Source organism: Sapajus apella, unplaced genomic scaffold (genome assembly GCF_009761245.1).
Source record: "Sapajus apella isolate SASKATOON/1434 unplaced genomic scaffold, GSC_monkey_1.0 scaffold10, whole genome shotgun sequence".
In the NCBI taxonomy this organism is placed as follows: domain Eukaryota; kingdom Metazoa; phylum Chordata; class Mammalia; order Primates; family Cebidae; genus Sapajus; species Sapajus apella.
This window is the reverse complement of record NW_022436950.1, coordinates 24,417,349-24,435,958: the sequence shown is the minus strand read 5'-3', so window position 1 is coordinate 24,435,958 and position 18,610 is coordinate 24,417,349. Positions and strand designations below refer to the sequence as shown.

Below are 18,610 nucleotides of genomic sequence, written 5' to 3'. Positions count from 1 at the left end.
AAAAAAAAAAAAAAAATTAGCTGGGCATGGTGGCCTGTGCCTGTAGTTCCAGCTACTCAGGAGGCTGAGGCATGAGACTCACTTGAACCTGGGAGGTGGAGGTTTCAGTGAGCTGAGATCACACCACTGCACTCCAGCTTGGGGAATAGAGTGAAACCATGTCTCAAAATACAACAAAACAAAACACATACACAAAAAATAACAGACATAGAATCACCCTGAAGCTCTGTCTCAAAAAACAAACAAACAACAAAACAGACATGGAATCAACTTAAATGCCCATCAATGGCAGATTGGATAAAGAAAATGTGGTGGTACATATACACCACAGAATGCTACGCAGCCATAAAAAAGAACAAGATGACGTCTTTTGTAGAAACATGGATGGAGCTGGAGGCCATTATCCTTTGCAAACTAAGCAGGAACAGAAAATGAAATATCATATGTTCTCACTTATAAGTGGGAGCTACATGATGAGAACACATGGACACAAAGAGGGGAACAACAGACACTGGGACTTACTTGAGGGTAAAGAAAGGGAGGAGGATGTGGATTAGAAAAAATAGTTGTTGAGTACTAGGCTTAGTACCTGGGTGACAAAATAATCTATACAACAAACCACTGTGACATGAGTTTACTTACATAACAAACATAATATGTGCCCCTGAACCTAAAAGTTTTTTAAAATTCACAATTAAAGGAAAATTAGCTTTTCACACAAGGCTTGAATTCAGTGAGGAAAATAAAAAGATTTTACCTATTATTCTAACTTCTGATAGTTAAACAGCTGTGATAGTTTACTTGTTAAACTTATATCATAGTCTGAATAATCTCATCTAAAGGTCTCAGAGAAAGCAATCAAACTTCATTTACTGAAGAGGAATGTCATATTTTATTTATGAAGTTGTGTCCGCATTAACCATAATGTAATATTTTCGGTTTACCATTGAAATCATTTCAATATTTCACATTAAATAGGTAATAATACTTAAGATTAAACTTTGTGTTCAAATGTCTATGTGAGAAAGACATGCCTAAGGTGAGCAAATTTTCCAGTCAACATTTCCCAGTCCTCATGGGCTATAGATTTGCCCTTTGAGGGAAAACAGTAAACAGATGTTTACTGTTTCCATTCTTTGCTCCACAAAGTGACTCAAAGTGACTCAACATGAGTCACTTTGTGGACCAAAGAATGGAAACAGTAAACATCTCCCTCTATTGTTTATGAGATCTTGATTATATTAATAAATCTACACTTACCTGGGAGAACTGTCTGTTTAGTTCTTGGAGAGAAGACTCTAAAAGGGTCATGTTAGAAAGACAAAATTTGGTAAAAACATTTCTTCCTAGAAAGGTCCAAGAGAAGGCATTATCCACAACGTATCCTGGATAGGTATCACACAGCTCTCTTCGTATATCTTCTGAAGTTGAATTTTGCTTTAACAGCTAAAAGCATGTGTGAGAAGAGTAAAATAAGAACTTTAATAAATGTAAATGTTAAAATATTCTAGTCTTCAAGAATCTAACCTGTCTTCAAAACAGCCATTTTGAGGTCCTTCATTATAGCAGCTATTAAAATAGCAATAAAATACATATGGTTTACCCATGAGAACTTATAGAGTGAATGCATGAAAGTGGTAAATGCTTGTTATTATTATGATTTAAATAATTTACCTAATTTGTTTGACTGAACTCATTTCTTGTCTCTGACCAGAAAACCTCAAAGCACAGTCTTTTCTTACAAAAATCTTCATGCATAAAAATCGTATTCACTTTTCCTGGACATTGAGCAGCAGAAACTCAGGTATCCTAACTCTTCATGACACTCATGAGAAACTGGTTGTGATCTTTGGAAGACTTCCAACAGAAGGAGCTTCAAGGCCTATTCTTAGGATGAACAGTGTTTATTTACAAAGAGTATAAATACAGATTGCTTTATTTGCAAAGCAATTTTCTATCTAGGTCTTATATATAGAAAGAAAAAGGAAAACATATATATGAAAATATGTAATAGTAGGCATAACTACTAAAAGTAGTCATTGGAAATCATTTTCATAAGGGAATCATAATTCCCCTATCTATTTCATAATGCAGGCCAGTCACAGATGTAGCAGTATTTTTCCTATAATATTTATTATATTTACCATTATGAAGTTGTTCAGATATTTACAGAGCTGATGATAGTTGTCAGACTTAAGGGGTCCATCTTAATAATTAATTCTTATAACTCCATGAGGTGAAGCCAATTTCATCCTCCTGTTAAGTGTACATCACAAAATCTACACGCTACCTTCTAGTGACTCAAATTCTAAAAGTAATGGAACAAGACAGAATCCACTTATCTAGGATGTACTATAAAAGTGTTAGGCCTTCTAGTCATTCATCCATATCTCTTTTCTAACATTCCACATAAACTCACCCAAAAATGATTTCTCTACTCATTCTTGCAAGTGTTGCAGAAAGCAGTAAAGAGGAAGAAAGAGGAATCAGAGAGATTGCTGACACAGGCATCAATATGTCATCCTCATTTTTACATCCCTTCCCTGCTCCAACTACTCTAAAAATATGTATCCATACATAGAAATCTCATTTTTGGCTTATCTCCCCTGGATATATGACTCTGTGCTGCCTCACAAAATTCTGAAATTCTATTCCATATGAGAAAGAGAAGTTGGGAGTTTCAATACAATAAAGTAGCATTTTGGAGAATGACATTGCTTTTCTAGATATTAAAGAATTTATCTGATCCAATCCAAGACTGTCTGCTTCTAGGAACCAAAATGTAAGAATTAGAATGGAATAGAACAACATTCTCTAATTTATACACTGTACTTGTCTGGGGGAGGCTTTAGACTGGAATTAACTGGGAATGCTGAGGGACTTCTATGCCAGACCAAAAAAACATTAGAAACCTCCAATGTTATGTAAACTAGACTTTCAATGTCTAGATTGGACAAATTGAAAGTCCTCTATTTTGGCCAGCATGGGCAGGGTTGATGAGTGTGATGCCTTTTCCTGGAGTCCCTTTTTGTGCTGGCCTTTGGCTCACTTATATAACTCAGTTTATTAAGATGCTTCAGTTATACAGAATGTTAATTTAAGTATAACTAACAAAGACATATTAAATAGCAGTGGTTATGGTTAATAAACATTACAGACATGTCTCATGACCAGATAAAAGAAAATGGTTACCATATAAGACATAGTTATATTATTAAAAATGCCTGTGTGTGTGTGTGTGTGTGTGTGTGTGTGTGTGTGTGTGTGTGTGTGTGTGTGTGTGAAGGTGATGGGGGAACGAAAGAAGAGAGGTGAGGGGGGGAGAGAGAGAGAGAATAGTATCTCTAATGAAAAATGTTGAAAATGATGTCTTTTCGTTTCTAATGAGCACATAAAACAGGACTTAAATACCTATGGGACCAGCAAAGTAACTTAAATATATGAATCTGGCCAGATGAAAGACAATAAGGAGAAGTGGGGATTGTAGTTACAAAAAGTACCTGTTATGCTTACAGGCATTCACATTCAATTTCCTAAAATCTCTGCACACACACTCACATACACATTTAGCTCACAGGCTGCCAGTTTACACCTCTGATATGATTATGGTCATTATCTTGCAATCTGGGAAATCTTAAAGTGGATGATCTCTAGGAAACAGAGAAATCCATAGGTAAGCTCTCTAAAATATGCTAAGAAAAAGGATTTTCCTACTTTGAGGCAATATTTTCCTTAGCTCTAATTTTTCCCAAGACTTGATTAGTATGGATGAGGCAGCAATTTTGAAGAGCATTATAGCTTCATTTGGTCTTTTTTTCTTTCCTACTTCAGAAAATTAAAACATCACATATAATGCCGCCCTAATTTCTTATTAAATGAAAACTTTAAGTTCAATTAAGGGACTTAACAGGGAAGTAAATAAATACTCAAGATGTTAAGGAATTCAGAATGTCTTAAAATTAAGCTGTTTATTGAAGAGTTCCTAAGAAAAGAAGTTGCCTGAGATATTACTCTAAATAGGAAAGGTACTCCAAACATCTTGCTATTTGAGAGATCCTTTTATTAACCTAAAAGGCCTATGTTGAATCACTCTATCCATCACAAAACTGAATCAAGTTACCTTTTCCAAGCCAAGAATTTGTGCAAGCACTTGACTGCCATTGAAAGTGTCTGTTCCAGGGCTTTCCAAATCAGATCTTGGACTGGGGAATACTGTGGCTGTAATCATAGAAAGAACAGATTAGCATTATACACACACACGCGCGCACACACACACACACACACACACACACACACCACAAATGGGCAGGATCACATGAGAATCCATAAATATCACTTGTGACCTCATATACCACACAGCAAAGTTGTGCTCAAATACGCCTCTTCCATGCAAGTTTTATACTGGAAAAATGGCAAATTCCATAAGTTTTTCTTTTCATATAAAACTGTGATGGCTTTGGTCTGTTCTTCTTTTTTTTCTAATCATTTAGATGTCATTTGCTTTCATTCCCATTTGCAACATTAAACTTCATCACCAATATTATTGCCCAATAAACCGAATCATTTCTGTGCAGGCCTGGAGGATTTGAGGTGCCCACACTAGCTCCATAGATCCATCATATCCAACATCTGTTCAAAGGATCTGCCAATGCACATCTGGTGATAATGGTCTTTTATTTTAATTATCCAATTGAGAAGCTGAAATCTGCTTAGAATAATAAATTCTCTCCTCAAAGTGGTTTCTGAATAATATTTTAGATCAAATAAATGGGATAAAGCAATTAGCCTGGACTACAGTATACTCTAAGTAATTCCCAATGTGTCTTCATCTGGTATTATTTATTTATGATGTGGCAGAATTTGCTGGGTTTGGAGCATTAGCTAGAAGACTACATTCATATCTATAACATAGATATTCATTAAGCCAGTATGTTGACTTTTATAAATTTAACACAGAAGTCTTTTGTCATCCTCAGAGCAAAGAATCTTAATCTTCAATGGTACCAGTGACTCATCATCAGTAGGGGCTAGGCTTTATTTTAGTGCCCATGAGGCTGAAGAATTTGCCATCTGATTCCTTTAGACTACAGCAATATATATATGTGAGGTAACTGGCCAGAGTGAGAAACATAATCTGTAGCTACCAAGCAAAGCAAAGCTTACTGGACCATAACATTATGACCTTATTTCTACGGTGCTTTAACCTACTCAGCCAAACACCCACAGATCATTCACAACAGAACATTAACTCCTCAAAACCATTTACTACCATGTTTCTATTACATTAACACAAGACTTTTTTTTTACTTGCTCCATCAACTTGTATTGGACTGCTATTTAATATCATAAAGCCTTAAATACCCCACGGCTTTTTAAAAGAAACTCCCGTTTTATCCAGAGGGCCAATCATACTTCAACATACAGGAATCTTGTTTTATTCGCTAATATATCCCCAGCCTCTGAAACAGTGGCTACTAGTATTAGGGACCTGATAAGTGTTTGTCAAAGGAATGTTAACCAGTCCTGCTGTTTCAAGCATTTGTTTTTAACATGTGGCTTCTAATCAGACTTTCTCAAGTCTGCTTGCAATGGAATCCCTTGCGCCTAAGGCTCGGGAACCCATATTTTGTGGGAGCAACTCAAGAAGATTCTCTGCATGTGAAAAGTTGAGAGCTACTGGCCTAGATGGGAAGCAAATCCACAGTCACACTGAAGACTGTGATACTGAGCCTTAAGTATCTGAGGAAGAAGTGTACATCTGAAAGAGCACAGGCCTAGAAGTCCTTCTAATGCCAGCTCTGCTGTATGGCTGTAGATACAGCACTTAACTTTGTTAAGCCTCATATATCTCACCTGTAAAAAGGAAAACCTGGATAAACCTCTGAGATTCTTTCCAATAATTTTTATAATGGGCTTTCTAAACCATCCCAGCATTACCTAACTGCAGACAACTAACGAGGCCAGAGTCAGTTCTGGGAAACGGTGCAATTCTCAACGTGTTGGCTTTTGCTCCTATAGAGTATTTCAGTAAGAACTTAATTTCTAATTATTCTCAATACTTTTGCATAATTGCACTGCCATACTCAGGGAACCATGAGGAACATTTAGACCTCTCAGGGATATTCTAAGCATTCCATCTTTGTTTGAAAAGTTTAAAGTATAAACCTTTCAAATATTAGACCTTTACTTTTCCATAAGGCTTGTTCTAAACTCTGCAGAAGAAAATAGCTTACCTAGTGATGCATGCCTTCTTTCTGGAACTTGGGTGCTCTGGAATGATAAATTGCTGTCCTTATCCAGGTTGGATGACTTTCTCAGAATCTCACTAGAGAAGAAAATGCAAGAACTCTGTAACTTACTCTATAACTTCTCCCCCACATTAATTTTAGTTAGTTACAGCAATGTATTAGGTGGCAGATTCCAGGGCCGTCTGAGGACTTTCACATATTTAATATAGTTTCCAGGATTTTAATGGAAGAATTCACCTAACCACACATCAATGAATATGTAAGGTCTCCTACAAAGTATATTTTTATTCAGAGAAAATGGCCTAGATGAGGTTTAAAATAGTTATTTTTTTACTTTAATCTTGTGGAAAGGACATTTTAAAAGACATTAAATATTTAAAATATGTATAATTTTCTTTTGAAAAGCTGATAGATTCCAAACAAATGAGAATCCAAGAGTGCTTTGGGGACTGAAACAAAGGTCTGCCTATTTGTCAACATTAAAAGAAAAATAAGTTTTCTACGTTAAATTATAGATGGCCTTTTAAATATTTTCAAAGTTGAACCCTTGTAAGACAGATTCAAGGAAGAAGTAAAAGGCCAAACATTTATTGAATAGCCAGTATGTGGTAGGGTAGGAATTAAGATTGATGTAATCACAGATGGAACCAGGTAGTAGAGGAATAACATTAAAATAAATTTTCAATCGCACTGAATGTGTCAAGGCAGTAATAATTACATTGTGGTGCCAGGGATCCCTATGCAACATGATCGCATTAGGTTTTGGAAGAAAATATTGCTGGGCCTTCCCACAATTAGTAACCCCCTCTTTTCTAAAAATTCATTTTTTGTTTATTATAAAAATGGACATGATTACATTTTCTTGAAAACTGGATGTATCTAAATGCGTGTGCCTAAAATAAGTATGTATATTTCAAAAATAAAATCAGTGTAAATGCCAAAATGCAAATAATTTTTAGAATTCCAAAAAGTTGGCAAATTTTATGTGGTTATTTATAAAAAACTTAAGGTACATAATGATGGCTATAAAAAGATAATGGAAAAGCAAGAAATTCTGCTTACTACTGTGGTTCAATTTGACTTCTGTTTTAGAAACAGGATCTGAATCCTGGTTCCAGGGTACTTTGTGATTTATAATTGGAAAAAGGAAAAGAATTGATATTTGTTTTCATTCCCTAGTGTTTTTCCAATACTCTCCATAAAACCTACTGGTTGCTCTAAAAGGTCTGCATTCTTAATGTATATTTGAATTATTCATAACCCTGACTGTATGCCCCTAAATCTTTTCACATTCCTTATGCTGACTATGCGGATGGGAAAGCTGTTCAGGTAAGAATAAGAACTGACCCAAACCTTTTCCCTTTTCTCAAAAAGAAGTTTTAGAAAGTTTGACAAAGTTGAGTTTAGTTTTCTTTTTCTCGACATTTTTTTAGTTCGGCTTGAAATCCTATGAGGACAATTGAATATCAACACATTTTGAAAATAAAAGCACAAACTGCCTTCATACAAATTTTAAGGACTAGAGAGAGCAACAAAAATGAAAGGGAGGATGACAAAGATCAAAATGAGCAATGAAGGAGCAAGGGAAAATGGACTGAATAATAAATGGCAGTGAGAAGGGGGAACATAAGACGAGGCAAATAGGAATCGATGTAAGTGTGCTCTTGGAGAAGCAAAAGCTGCATCTGCTCTACAGAGAACACTTTACTCATCTTCCCACATTCAGATAACAACCCTAAAATTACTCCTACAAATAGCATTTAAACACCATGGGAAGACAAACCCATTCCCTTCCCAGCAAGCAGCTGGCTCTGCAGCTCTGAGTTTGCTCCACAGTAAAACGACTGCTCCTGGACAAGGACCCACAGCAGCTCCCATTCTAACAGCACGTTTCTCTCACCAGGAAGTGCCCAGTGTGATGTGGTTGCTCACATCTTTTTATTGTAGCCTTAATGTGTCTTTTTTTGGAAACGAGAGTTGGATATCATGTGTGCTTTGCTGTTCCCCTTCCTGAAAATGTTCTCCAGCTTCATTTTGCGTTGATGAGGTATGGTGTGACAGTATGTGTCTACCCCCATTGCACATCAAAACTGTTTTCTTTTTTAAACTCTTTTTTAAAATTTATTTATTTATTTATTTTGTAGAAAGTGATTTATTTAGGCAGAGAAAGAGAAAAAGGAGAAAGAAAAAGATAGGAGAGAAAAGCTTCCACAAGATTGTGGAAAGGGACCCAAATATGGAATCCCCTTTTAAACTCTTAAAATGGAAAGCACGAAATAAATGTACAGCAGAGTATGTGTGTAAAAAGATGAATTAATGCTGTAAGTTAAAACACAACTTACTTCCCCCTAAACAAAAGTAATTAATTTTATTAACTCCCTATTAAATTACTAAAAGAGGGCAAGAAAGTAGCTGCTCTCACTGAGTTAATGGCATTCTCTGAAGTTTCTAATGAGCAGGATCACGCTTATAGACAAAGCACTACATGCTTCTTAGAACGGTGATTGAGAAACAGCATGCTTCCCACTACTTCACACAAGCACCTGGTGCACACTTATTTCATATCTATCTGTACCTATTCCCACCACTTTTTCTGTTTCGACTGTGACATCTTTGGGAGCAGCTGCCAAGTCTTATTTTTCTTTCCCAATATCTAGCATAGTATAGGATCAGAAGCTCTGATGGCTGATTAAACAAAAAGAGACCATATTGGTGGGGCGTGGCAGGAAGTAGTGTAGAGTTAGAAGATATCTTTGGAATTTCATCTGTCTCTTCCTAAAGATCTCGGCCCTTGTCTCCCTCATTAGCAAATTAGCACTGATAACACCTACCTTGCAAGGTTGTTGTGAGTACGATATGAGGTGTGTGTACTAAGAGGCTTTCTGAGCCCTGTCATCACAGGTACTTATCAGTATTAGCTCTTTGTTAGAGTACCCACAAAAGACGTTGCAAAGATGAAACCTTCACCATCAGTTTGGAGCTGGAGGCCCATATTTATGCATCTGCGCTCCAGATGAAATCCCTTCAGGATCCTAGAAACTTCAAGAGCTCTGGATACCAAATGGGTGTACCCCATTATTTTCTAGATCTGGGACCTCCAAGTATTGACTAGGGATGTGGAGGTATAACCCCTTCCTCATTCTATGGGTTTATGTAACTTCTTTATCCCTTTTATGAGATAAATATTCCACCTGTAGTGTTCAGCAATTTTTCCCTTTTTAGACAGTAAGGTTCTTAAGAAAAGTCAACAGTGTATTGTGTTGGCAGATAGTAGGATATGTAGCACATGACAAGCACTGGATACCTGATAATGAAGAACATCTCTTGGAACAACTTTTAAATGGCTGTGGCCTGCTCTCCATTGTTATATATCTGATTCTGCAAGGATCCTTAGAAAAGGAAACACCCAGCCACAACCCCAAAGTTATAATATTAAATTGTATTTACCATATTCATTCATTAACTCACCAACAGTGATTAAATTCTTATTATATGTAAAATAATGGGCAAAAAAATAAGAAAACCAAGGATCATGGTACATAAATAAGAATAGCTAAGTAAGACATGCACAAAGGAGGATTGGGACACATGACAGGGCCCCTAAATCTGAGTTATCATTTATATTTCTTATAGAGCAAGATCCTTAGTCATGTCCTTAATGCAAACCTCTTGCAACCTGAAAAATTTTTCCTTCAGCCTTCTGCTAGCCCAGTGGTTGTCAAGTGGGGATTATTCCCCCCACTCCAGGGCACATTTGGTAATGTCTGAACACGTATTTGGTTGTCACAACTGTGTGTGGAGTGTCACTGGCATCTAGTGAGTAGAGGCTAGGGGTGCTGTTAAACATCCTGCATGGCACAACACAACAATGAATTATCTGGTCCCAGTTATCAGTGCTTGAGAATCAATGTTGAGAAACCCTGCGCAAGACTATGACAGAAAATAGAATTATTCAACTCTTCCCTATTTGCAGCCCCCATGACCAAATCAGGAGAGTTAAACATCCTATCCAGAGCTCAAAGTAGCTCCGAGGAAGTCTCAGAGATTCTATCTCATACTGTGAATATACTTTCATATACTTCCCGTATCACTGGGAAGTATATGAAAGTATGATGCAAAACTTAGCTGTCCCCTGAATTCGGCACATAGGCCCTTCGGATTCCAGAATATTCAACCCTCTGGGTGAACCAACAAATCACCAAGTGGTCCATGGCATCAGTTTACTAACTGTTATTGGACCCAGCGCATGCATGGTACCATGGGCATGGCTAAGAGACTCTCCTGTAAGATGCTGAAGATGTAGATTCTGTCTCAGTGACATTTATAGAGCTTTATTTTGGAGTAGAATTCAATACGGGAAACATCCTGGATTTAAGAATTCCATCGTTCTGAGGAAAAAAAAAACTAAACACTGTATAGATTTTACTTGTTCTCAGATATGTCTACCAATAGTTACATTCAGGAAATGTCACATTTATATATATCATCTCCATGGTAAAATGCATGTACTTCTAATGGGTGTCTTTTTCCTATGAGTAGGAAACGTCACTACCTGTGTAAGTGGTGTGGTGTACCATGGCATAATCTATTTATGAAAGGAATTCCCTATCAGGAAAAAGACATATGGCAAATCCTGGAAAGAAAATTCTGACATTCTTTATCTCTAAGGGTTGGTTAAATTTGTACATGCATTTTTTCTCTTTTCCCCAGAATTAGAATTATATGGGTATGGAGTGGCACCTGGAAACATACGAAACTTGCTGTAAGTCTTATTCTGACCCCACTTCCAAATGATATTTATCATTAACATTTAACTGCAGTTAAGGACTAAGGACACTGCAATGGTCTTGAGGCCCCCTCAGTGATTTGACGCAGCTGTCCTTCCTGGATATCCCAAACAGAAGTCATCCATGGGAAAACTTTAATTGTTTTAATTATTCATATTTCATCCTGACCCTCATTCCTTAAGGGTCATCCATACTTTAGCTATGGACGTCTGTCCATATTCAAAACGTATCTCTCTTATAGGTGGCCCAGTTATAATCCAACAATGCATATCAGCTAAAATATTAAGATTTAGAAATGTCTTAATAAGTTACTATGTCCTAGGATTTTTTATATTCTTAGGAAAGACTTTGGAATTAGCTATAGCATATACTGAGTAGAGGTTAACTCATACATTTCTAAACTTTGTCAGACTATTATTACGGGCAGATTAGGGGGTATCCTACATGTGTCAGGAACACACAGAATTGGGAAAAGAAGACAACATCACCGTATCGTTCAGATGACACTGAGAAGATTATGTTCTACCTAATGATGAATCAAGCAGATTAATTTGGCAACACTGCAAGAAAATGTGTAATTTCTCCATCACAGTCAGTAACAAAGCTATCTGCCTATTTCTGTAAGCCAACTATGCAAGTGCCTTTGTTTTGCTCTTTCACTGAGTTCTGGTGTTCTTTCTCCATGACCTATCTCAAATACATCTTCCGCTATTCTGGTAACCAACACTCTATCTGTTCTTAAGGACCACACTCCTTAAAAGCCTCTGAAAGAACTCTCCTGGCACCTGCCCACCCACACCTATCTCCACTTCACTAACACACTCTCCAGTAAGATCCATATTCCTCAGGCAGAAACAAAGTATCTATGTAACTATTCCCCATTTGTTTTCTAATATCCTGGGCACAGTGAGACTTAAACAGACATTCACTACATTTACCATGTTATATAGCAGTTTACCTGTTACCTTGTCTCTCTGTCTCTCTTTCCCACTTGAACTGTAAGTTTATATAGGGCAAGACATACACCTCATTCATTTCTGTATCTGTAGTGACTTGCATAGCCTCCAGCATGCTACATGAATTCAATATGTTCTTACTGAATGAATGAACAGTCGGGCTTACATAACAATTAAGATATTCTTCCACTTTGTTTTTTGATAAATAAAATTTTAACCTTTCTTTTTTCACTTTTACAAATTTTATTTCATAATTATCAATGTTTCTGTTTAAATTATATGCAATTATGTTTTAATTCACGTATCTTTACGTGGTTTTACGTAATAATAATCAATGTAATACTAACACAAGCTAGAGGAACGTCTTTAAACTCTTAAAGTCTTATTTTACACTGAATTTTTTCACATTGATTTTTACACTGATTTTAGCTAAAATAATTTCTTTTTACCTGATTTTCTTTTTATACTGATTTTAGCTAAAATGGTTATTATGGTTATAAAATAATCTAAAATTAATAAAAGAAGAGACCGCTATATTCTTTCTCATCTATATAACCAAATGAAGGCAAACACCTATTTTACTTCCAGTTATCTTACACTCCTGATAATATCTTTTGGTCAGTTTCTAAGCTCGTCCATGCTTTTCAACATTAAACAAAAGCCTTGGCACTTTAAAATTAGACCTGACTACATTCTGATTAAATATTTTTTCAAGTTCTGCAGGAGCCATACAATAGGAGCAGAGGTACGAATTTAGAAGCCGTGGGTCATGAATGAGTGTCAACAGAAATAGGGAGCAAATCCACAGAGGCAATTGTCCCCAGGATCTGCAGGAAAACTGCATCCCTTCTCCAGATAATGACCCTGTGCGCTCTAGGGGATGATCTTTGCCATTCGCCAACTGTGTGAGCAATGGCACACGGCCAGGGGCTCCGACTGTGCTGATAGATTCTGAGAGGCAGTGTAAGGAGGAAAGAAAAGGGCAAGATCTGTGATGTTGGATCATCTGTTGTGCACACGAGCAAAAAAACCATAAACGTAATTGTTTCTTTTTTCAGACAGCTAGTTAGAGTCGATGCTGAGTACAGGGTTGGATTTTTTTTAAACATCTTATCCTGAAGCTAATGCTTAGAGAAGTATGAATTTAATAACAGAAGGCTGGTGCCGGACACAAAATCACATCAAAACACTTGGTGGCTGGCCAACAAGTAGTGACTGCAGTGTGTTCATGTCTTTCAGAAGAGTATTCTATTAAAAGAAACATGGCGGGCCTCTTCTGATGAGACCAAATGTGGCATTTTTCCCCTCACGTACAGAACAGGAAAGGAAGACTGTTTTGTTTCCTAATGAGTCTAAGCTGGTGAATCTTCCTTCACTAAAGGGAAGCAATTTTAGTGGAATTGTTTATCTGGTAAAATATGCGCCAGTTTCATTTCACAGCTACATAAAGCATAAAAGTTAATAGCATGATGGGAAATATCATTAATGCAATTTTATTATTGTACATCATTTTATAAATTAAACTCCAATTACTTAGTAGTTTAGAGAAAATAGTGAATACACAGCAGTATACAACTTGAGCTAAACAAACCACCTGGAGGTTAGACTAAAACTAAGTAAAGCAGACAGGATCAGCCATCTAGAGAACAGTCAACATGATAAAATAAACCTGAACCTTAAACCTACTTCCAAAACCAACTCAGTGTCTCATCTCACGCAACGCCATGAATTTGGTTCTCTATAATATTAGACAGACAAATGCTTTTTTTTTTTTTTTTTTTTTTTTTTTTTTTTGAGATGAGTTGGGCTCTGTTGCCCAGGCTGGAGTGCAGTGGCACGATCTCAGGTCAACACAACCTCTGCCTCCTGGGTTCAAGTGATTCTCCTGCCTTAGCCTCCCTAATAGCTGGGACTACAGGCACATGCCACCACACCCAGCTACGGTTTTTTTTTGATGTTGTTGTTTGTTTGTTTTGTTAGTAGAGACAGGGTTTTACTGTGTTAGCCAGGATGGTTTCCATTTCCTGACCTCATGATCTGCCCGCCTCGGCCTCCCAAAGTGCTGGGATTACAGGTGTGAGCCACCCCACCTGGTCAGACAAATACTTCTTTAGAGGGAACTATGGTTATATACTTCCTAAATACGGTTAATTATGTCCGTTATAGTTAGTTCTTTGTAAAATGGTAATCTAATTTGTAAATGATGGATATTAATTTTTCTCATAGCTCCTCTAATGCCTAGTTCACAAAATGTCCATCTCAAGTAAACCTCTTTGTGAAGAGTTACCCGATTACCCCCGCTGAAAGCTCTCTTTCTGTTTTAAGTACAGAGGGTGTCTTGCTTCAGCTTCCTTCTGGCACTCTTCATTGTTCTGTCTCCTATTATTGTTATTGATTTAATGTTTTTCCTCCCTTGCCAGAACATCAGCATCCATTATTCCTAATTCATCACTCACTTAGTGACGAACATAGAGACCATCAACACTGGAAGAAGAAGGAATGCCATTCTTCTTTGCACCCCACCTTTGCACTGATTATACAAGAGGGAATAGACTCTAGCTGGCTTTGGTCTTCTTACAGAATTAATTACACACTGGTGCCCATTGAGGTCATGCTTGTATATGCCTAGAACTGTGCCAATCTCATAGACAATGTATCATGTCATTTCCCTGCTCAAAACTTTCCAATGGCTTCTCATTACACCAAAAACACAACGTGAATCTCCTTACCTTTTCTTTCACAATCGATTCTGCATGCTCTGGCCTCAGAGGTTCCTTTTGTACATACCCCAATCACTTTCTCATCCCTCGCTATGTTGCAACCACGTTAGCTGACACATTGCTCTTCTAAATGGTTGGGTTTGTCCCCACTTCAGAACCATTTGCTGTTTCTCCGCATGTGACACTCTCCTCCAGATGTTCACATGCCGCTGCTGGTTTTTCCTTGTCCTTGTTGGTCTCTACCCAAATGTCACTTCTAGCAGAGGCCTTCTGTTGACACTCTATTAAATCCCTACTTTACAATTTCTACCTGTAAACCTGCTTTATTTTCTCAGCATACTCATTTAATTATGTTATTTATTTATTTGATCATGCTGTTGCAATTAACAAAAGGATAGAGATATTGTTTTATTCACCTCTGTATCCCAGTGCATGAAATGGTGCCTGGCACATGGAAGTCTCTCATTCATTAACCTATCTTTAAAATAGATTAATAAATGAATGAATGAACATCAGATTATTTGAAGCATCAAACCTAATTATTGAAACAACAAAATCAGTGTGAATGAGCAACTCAACAATTAGGGGTCCCAAGTTGTGTCCCATGACAACCCTTAACTTGTTTGTATTTTTTGCTAAACGGGTTGCAGTTGCTCTCTTAAAGTTTCGGCTCTATTACTGGATGACCAAAATCATGTGAATTGTATTAAAGGAGAAATTGTGCTACATGCTAAGGAATTTAGTATTAAAGTTTGGCAACCAAGTATCTAGGATTATAGATTAAAAAAAAAATCACCGTTTTCTTGAGAGATATTCAAAAATATCTCCAGCAGAATTAGCTCATGGTTGATTCAAGATTACAATATTGTTTTCAGTTCTGAAGACATACAGGCTTCTGGGAGTCTCTCTAGGTTTAGAATACCAGGAAGGAAAATTGAGGTTGTAAATGGTCAGGTTGTTAATGGTCTAGATTCCCCATTCTTCAACTGCTTCTTACACCATAAAGTAGAACATGCATTAACCTCATTTAAAGTTGTCATTCAATTATGTATACTTTTAACTTTATTACTTTGAATTTTAGGACCTTTAATTTTCTTTTTTGCACTTCCTGGTTTTTATTGTATCTGAAAGTATCACACATGATAGTACAAGTATGTCATTCTTCCAGGATGACGGACCTGACACTTACCCTGTGCTTATGACATCTTATGCTTGTGATGAGTCTCAGGCAATGTGTCACTGATAATTTAAGGTTGGATAGAGAATCCTTGAGGGAAGTAAGGGAGGGCTACCTTAGTCACCCACCTTATAAAGTAAATTTGAGAAATTCACTCAAAGTAGATTGTGCTCAATCTCACATAAACACAGTTATTCTAGTTTGTACCTACTTTGTTATTTCATATTTAGATCATCACATTTATAGACATAGAAAACAAAATTGTATATCTAAGCTTGCATGGTTTCCTGGCTATCTCATAAGGAAACAAGATTTGATCTCTCAGAACAATCGAACACACTTGAGAAGAGCCCCCACCTGTCTTTAAACAGCGTATCATGAATCCCTTTCCTACGTAGCAGATCTTGTGGGCCATAGGGTGTGTCTTTGCATTTAGAGTCTGTGTCACAGAGTAGGGTCTGCAGGAACGGGAAGAATCCAGTACTAGGAAGGTTTCGAGGTGCGAGGTAACCTAAAATTAAAAAAACAGTCGTTACATCACTATGGCACATTTGCCTGAAAAAGAACATAAATGCAGTAACTCCACTTTGTGAAGTTATTTCCTGGATTACCGCTGTCCGGGTCCCCCAACCGAGCCCCAACTCTGCAATTAACATTCACCACTGAGTAGGAGCAGTCTTGGATGGTGTTATGTTTAACTTCCCTTTTTTAGATTTGCTAATATGTATAAAAATACTTAAAAATGCCTGGTGGCAATTCCCTTCTGAGATTTATTCTAAGGAAATACTTACAGGTAATTGCAAGAATGTTTACCAGAATGTTTTAAAAATAAATCACAGTGTATCCACATGATAAAACATAATGCAGCCAATACAAATGTTATCAATTAATACAAAAAGTGTTTACAACGCATTGCTATTTTAAAGGAACAGATCAGAAGACAGTATGGACAGAAAAGTCCTAATCTTTTAAAATACACACACATGCACGCACGCACGCACGCACGTACTAAAAAAATCCAAAAGACTGTATCACCAAAATTTGATGGCTTTTTTCCTTGGTAGTGTATTTCATTTTATTTTATTCCTTTTGACTGTATATTAACTATGTTTTATCACAATGTATGTGTCTTCTTTTATAATTAAAGTAGGTATAAATGCAGCCATTCTTCCAAAATCCAGGAACTATTTTTGGTCTCTTTAAAATTTAACATTTTAATTATCCTATATACACAACTTCTTCTTCCTATTTAAATACCAATAGTGAATGGTGTGAATGAAAATGCAAATTTTCTTCAAAATTAAAATCATAGAAAACAGTAATTTTAATAGTAGGAGGTTTTGTAAACGTTAACATTTGCTTTATAAAATATGATGATGGCATACACACATGAGTCATGACAATAGGCAAGCTGTGAAATACACATCTTTTCACAATTAGGTTTGCTATTAAAACACTAGATTTTTCCCTGTGGGGGAATATGCAGACAATGAACTTTCAAAAAAAGCAAGTTTAGGAACTGTAAGGAAAATTAAGGCTAAAAAGCAAAACCTTAATCTCCTCATGGATGTGTTCAAAAAAAAGAGTACAGGGCTGTTTTCATTTTAAAGAGAAAGGAGAAAAGTAAAAAAAAAAAGAGAGAATGGCAAGAGCAATATGGCCATGCATTAATCTACCAACACAAAGAATAAATACGTATTTGATTCCAGTAACTTAAATATACGGCTGTATAATGAAAGAGCTGGGGGAAATAAAGAAGAGAAAATATGAAAGCTGGCCAGAAGAAAAGCAAAGAGAGAAAACAGCGATTGGAGAATGCTATACTGTTGACCTTAAAGACGGCAGAAAACGCTGAAAGCCAAGGAAAGTGGGGAGCCTCCAGAACTTCTAAGTAGGAGAATCAAGAAGACAGCTTTTCCTCTAGAGGCTCCAGAAGGAATGTAGCCCTGCCGACACCTTGGATTTTAGGTCACTGAGATCAAATTCTGGACTTCTGACCTCTAGAACTGTAAAATAATACGTTTGTGTTGTTTCAAGACACTCAGTTCAGGATAATTTATCACAGTAACTATAGGAAAAATAGTTTGGAAATTAGTACCAGTATGAATGAAAGATCTGAAAACTCAGAAGAAATTGGAGAGAACTGAAGCCTACCAAGCTATTCACTAGTTCCTTCCATGTGGAACCTCTTTGACACCAGAGAGATTGGTGCCTTTCCGAATGTTAACCCTAAGTGAAAACTCCAGTGAACCAACAATAATTTCCCATCAATGTTTTCATCATAGTGCAATTCCTTGAATAAAATAGAGAGTAGCTGCTAAACTGTTAGCTTTCCATGTCATCCTTCTGATGCAAAATTTTACCACAGTGAACTGCATATGGCAAGATCTTTAAGAGTCCACAGTAGAAGTTGACCTTTCATGGTAATCCACTCTGTTACATGGATCTCAGCTGTAACCTCTCACTCAGGGTGTGGGGCTGCAGATGGGCTGACTCCTCCTCTCTCACAAACACATGCAGTGGCTAATTTGAATGGAACATAAATGGAAGGGTAACAGAGACAGATGACCAGATGATCCTTCTCTCTATGGCACTTATCAACGTGATGATGTGGCTGAGTCAAGCAGTACTGAAAAAATCAGACACTCCAGAAATGCCATGTTGCAATGCAAAGGGGGAAAGAAGGAAAAAGATGTGATGGAAAGAAGAGTTTTCACTGACA

At 36.9% G+C, this 18,610-nt stretch overlaps 1 protein-coding gene across 1 annotated transcript in view; it reads right to left on the bottom strand.

Annotated features, from left to right (window-relative positions):
• The window catches only part of ABCA12 (ATP binding cassette subfamily A member 12), a 199,192-nt gene that overhangs the window by 117,881 nt on the left and 62,701 nt on the right, over nt 1-18,610 (bottom strand). Inside the window, exons 3-6 of the mRNA XM_032278308.1 lie at nt 16,246-16,399; nt 6,234-6,325; nt 4,121-4,218; nt 1,261-1,446 (exon numbers count right to left, since the gene is read on the bottom strand). Coding sequence (XP_032134199.1) covers nt 1,261-1,446; nt 4,121-4,218; nt 6,234-6,325; nt 16,246-16,399 — 530 coding nt within the window. The remainder of the gene's footprint in view (nt 1-1,260; nt 1,447-4,120; nt 4,219-6,233; nt 6,326-16,245; nt 16,400-18,610) is intronic.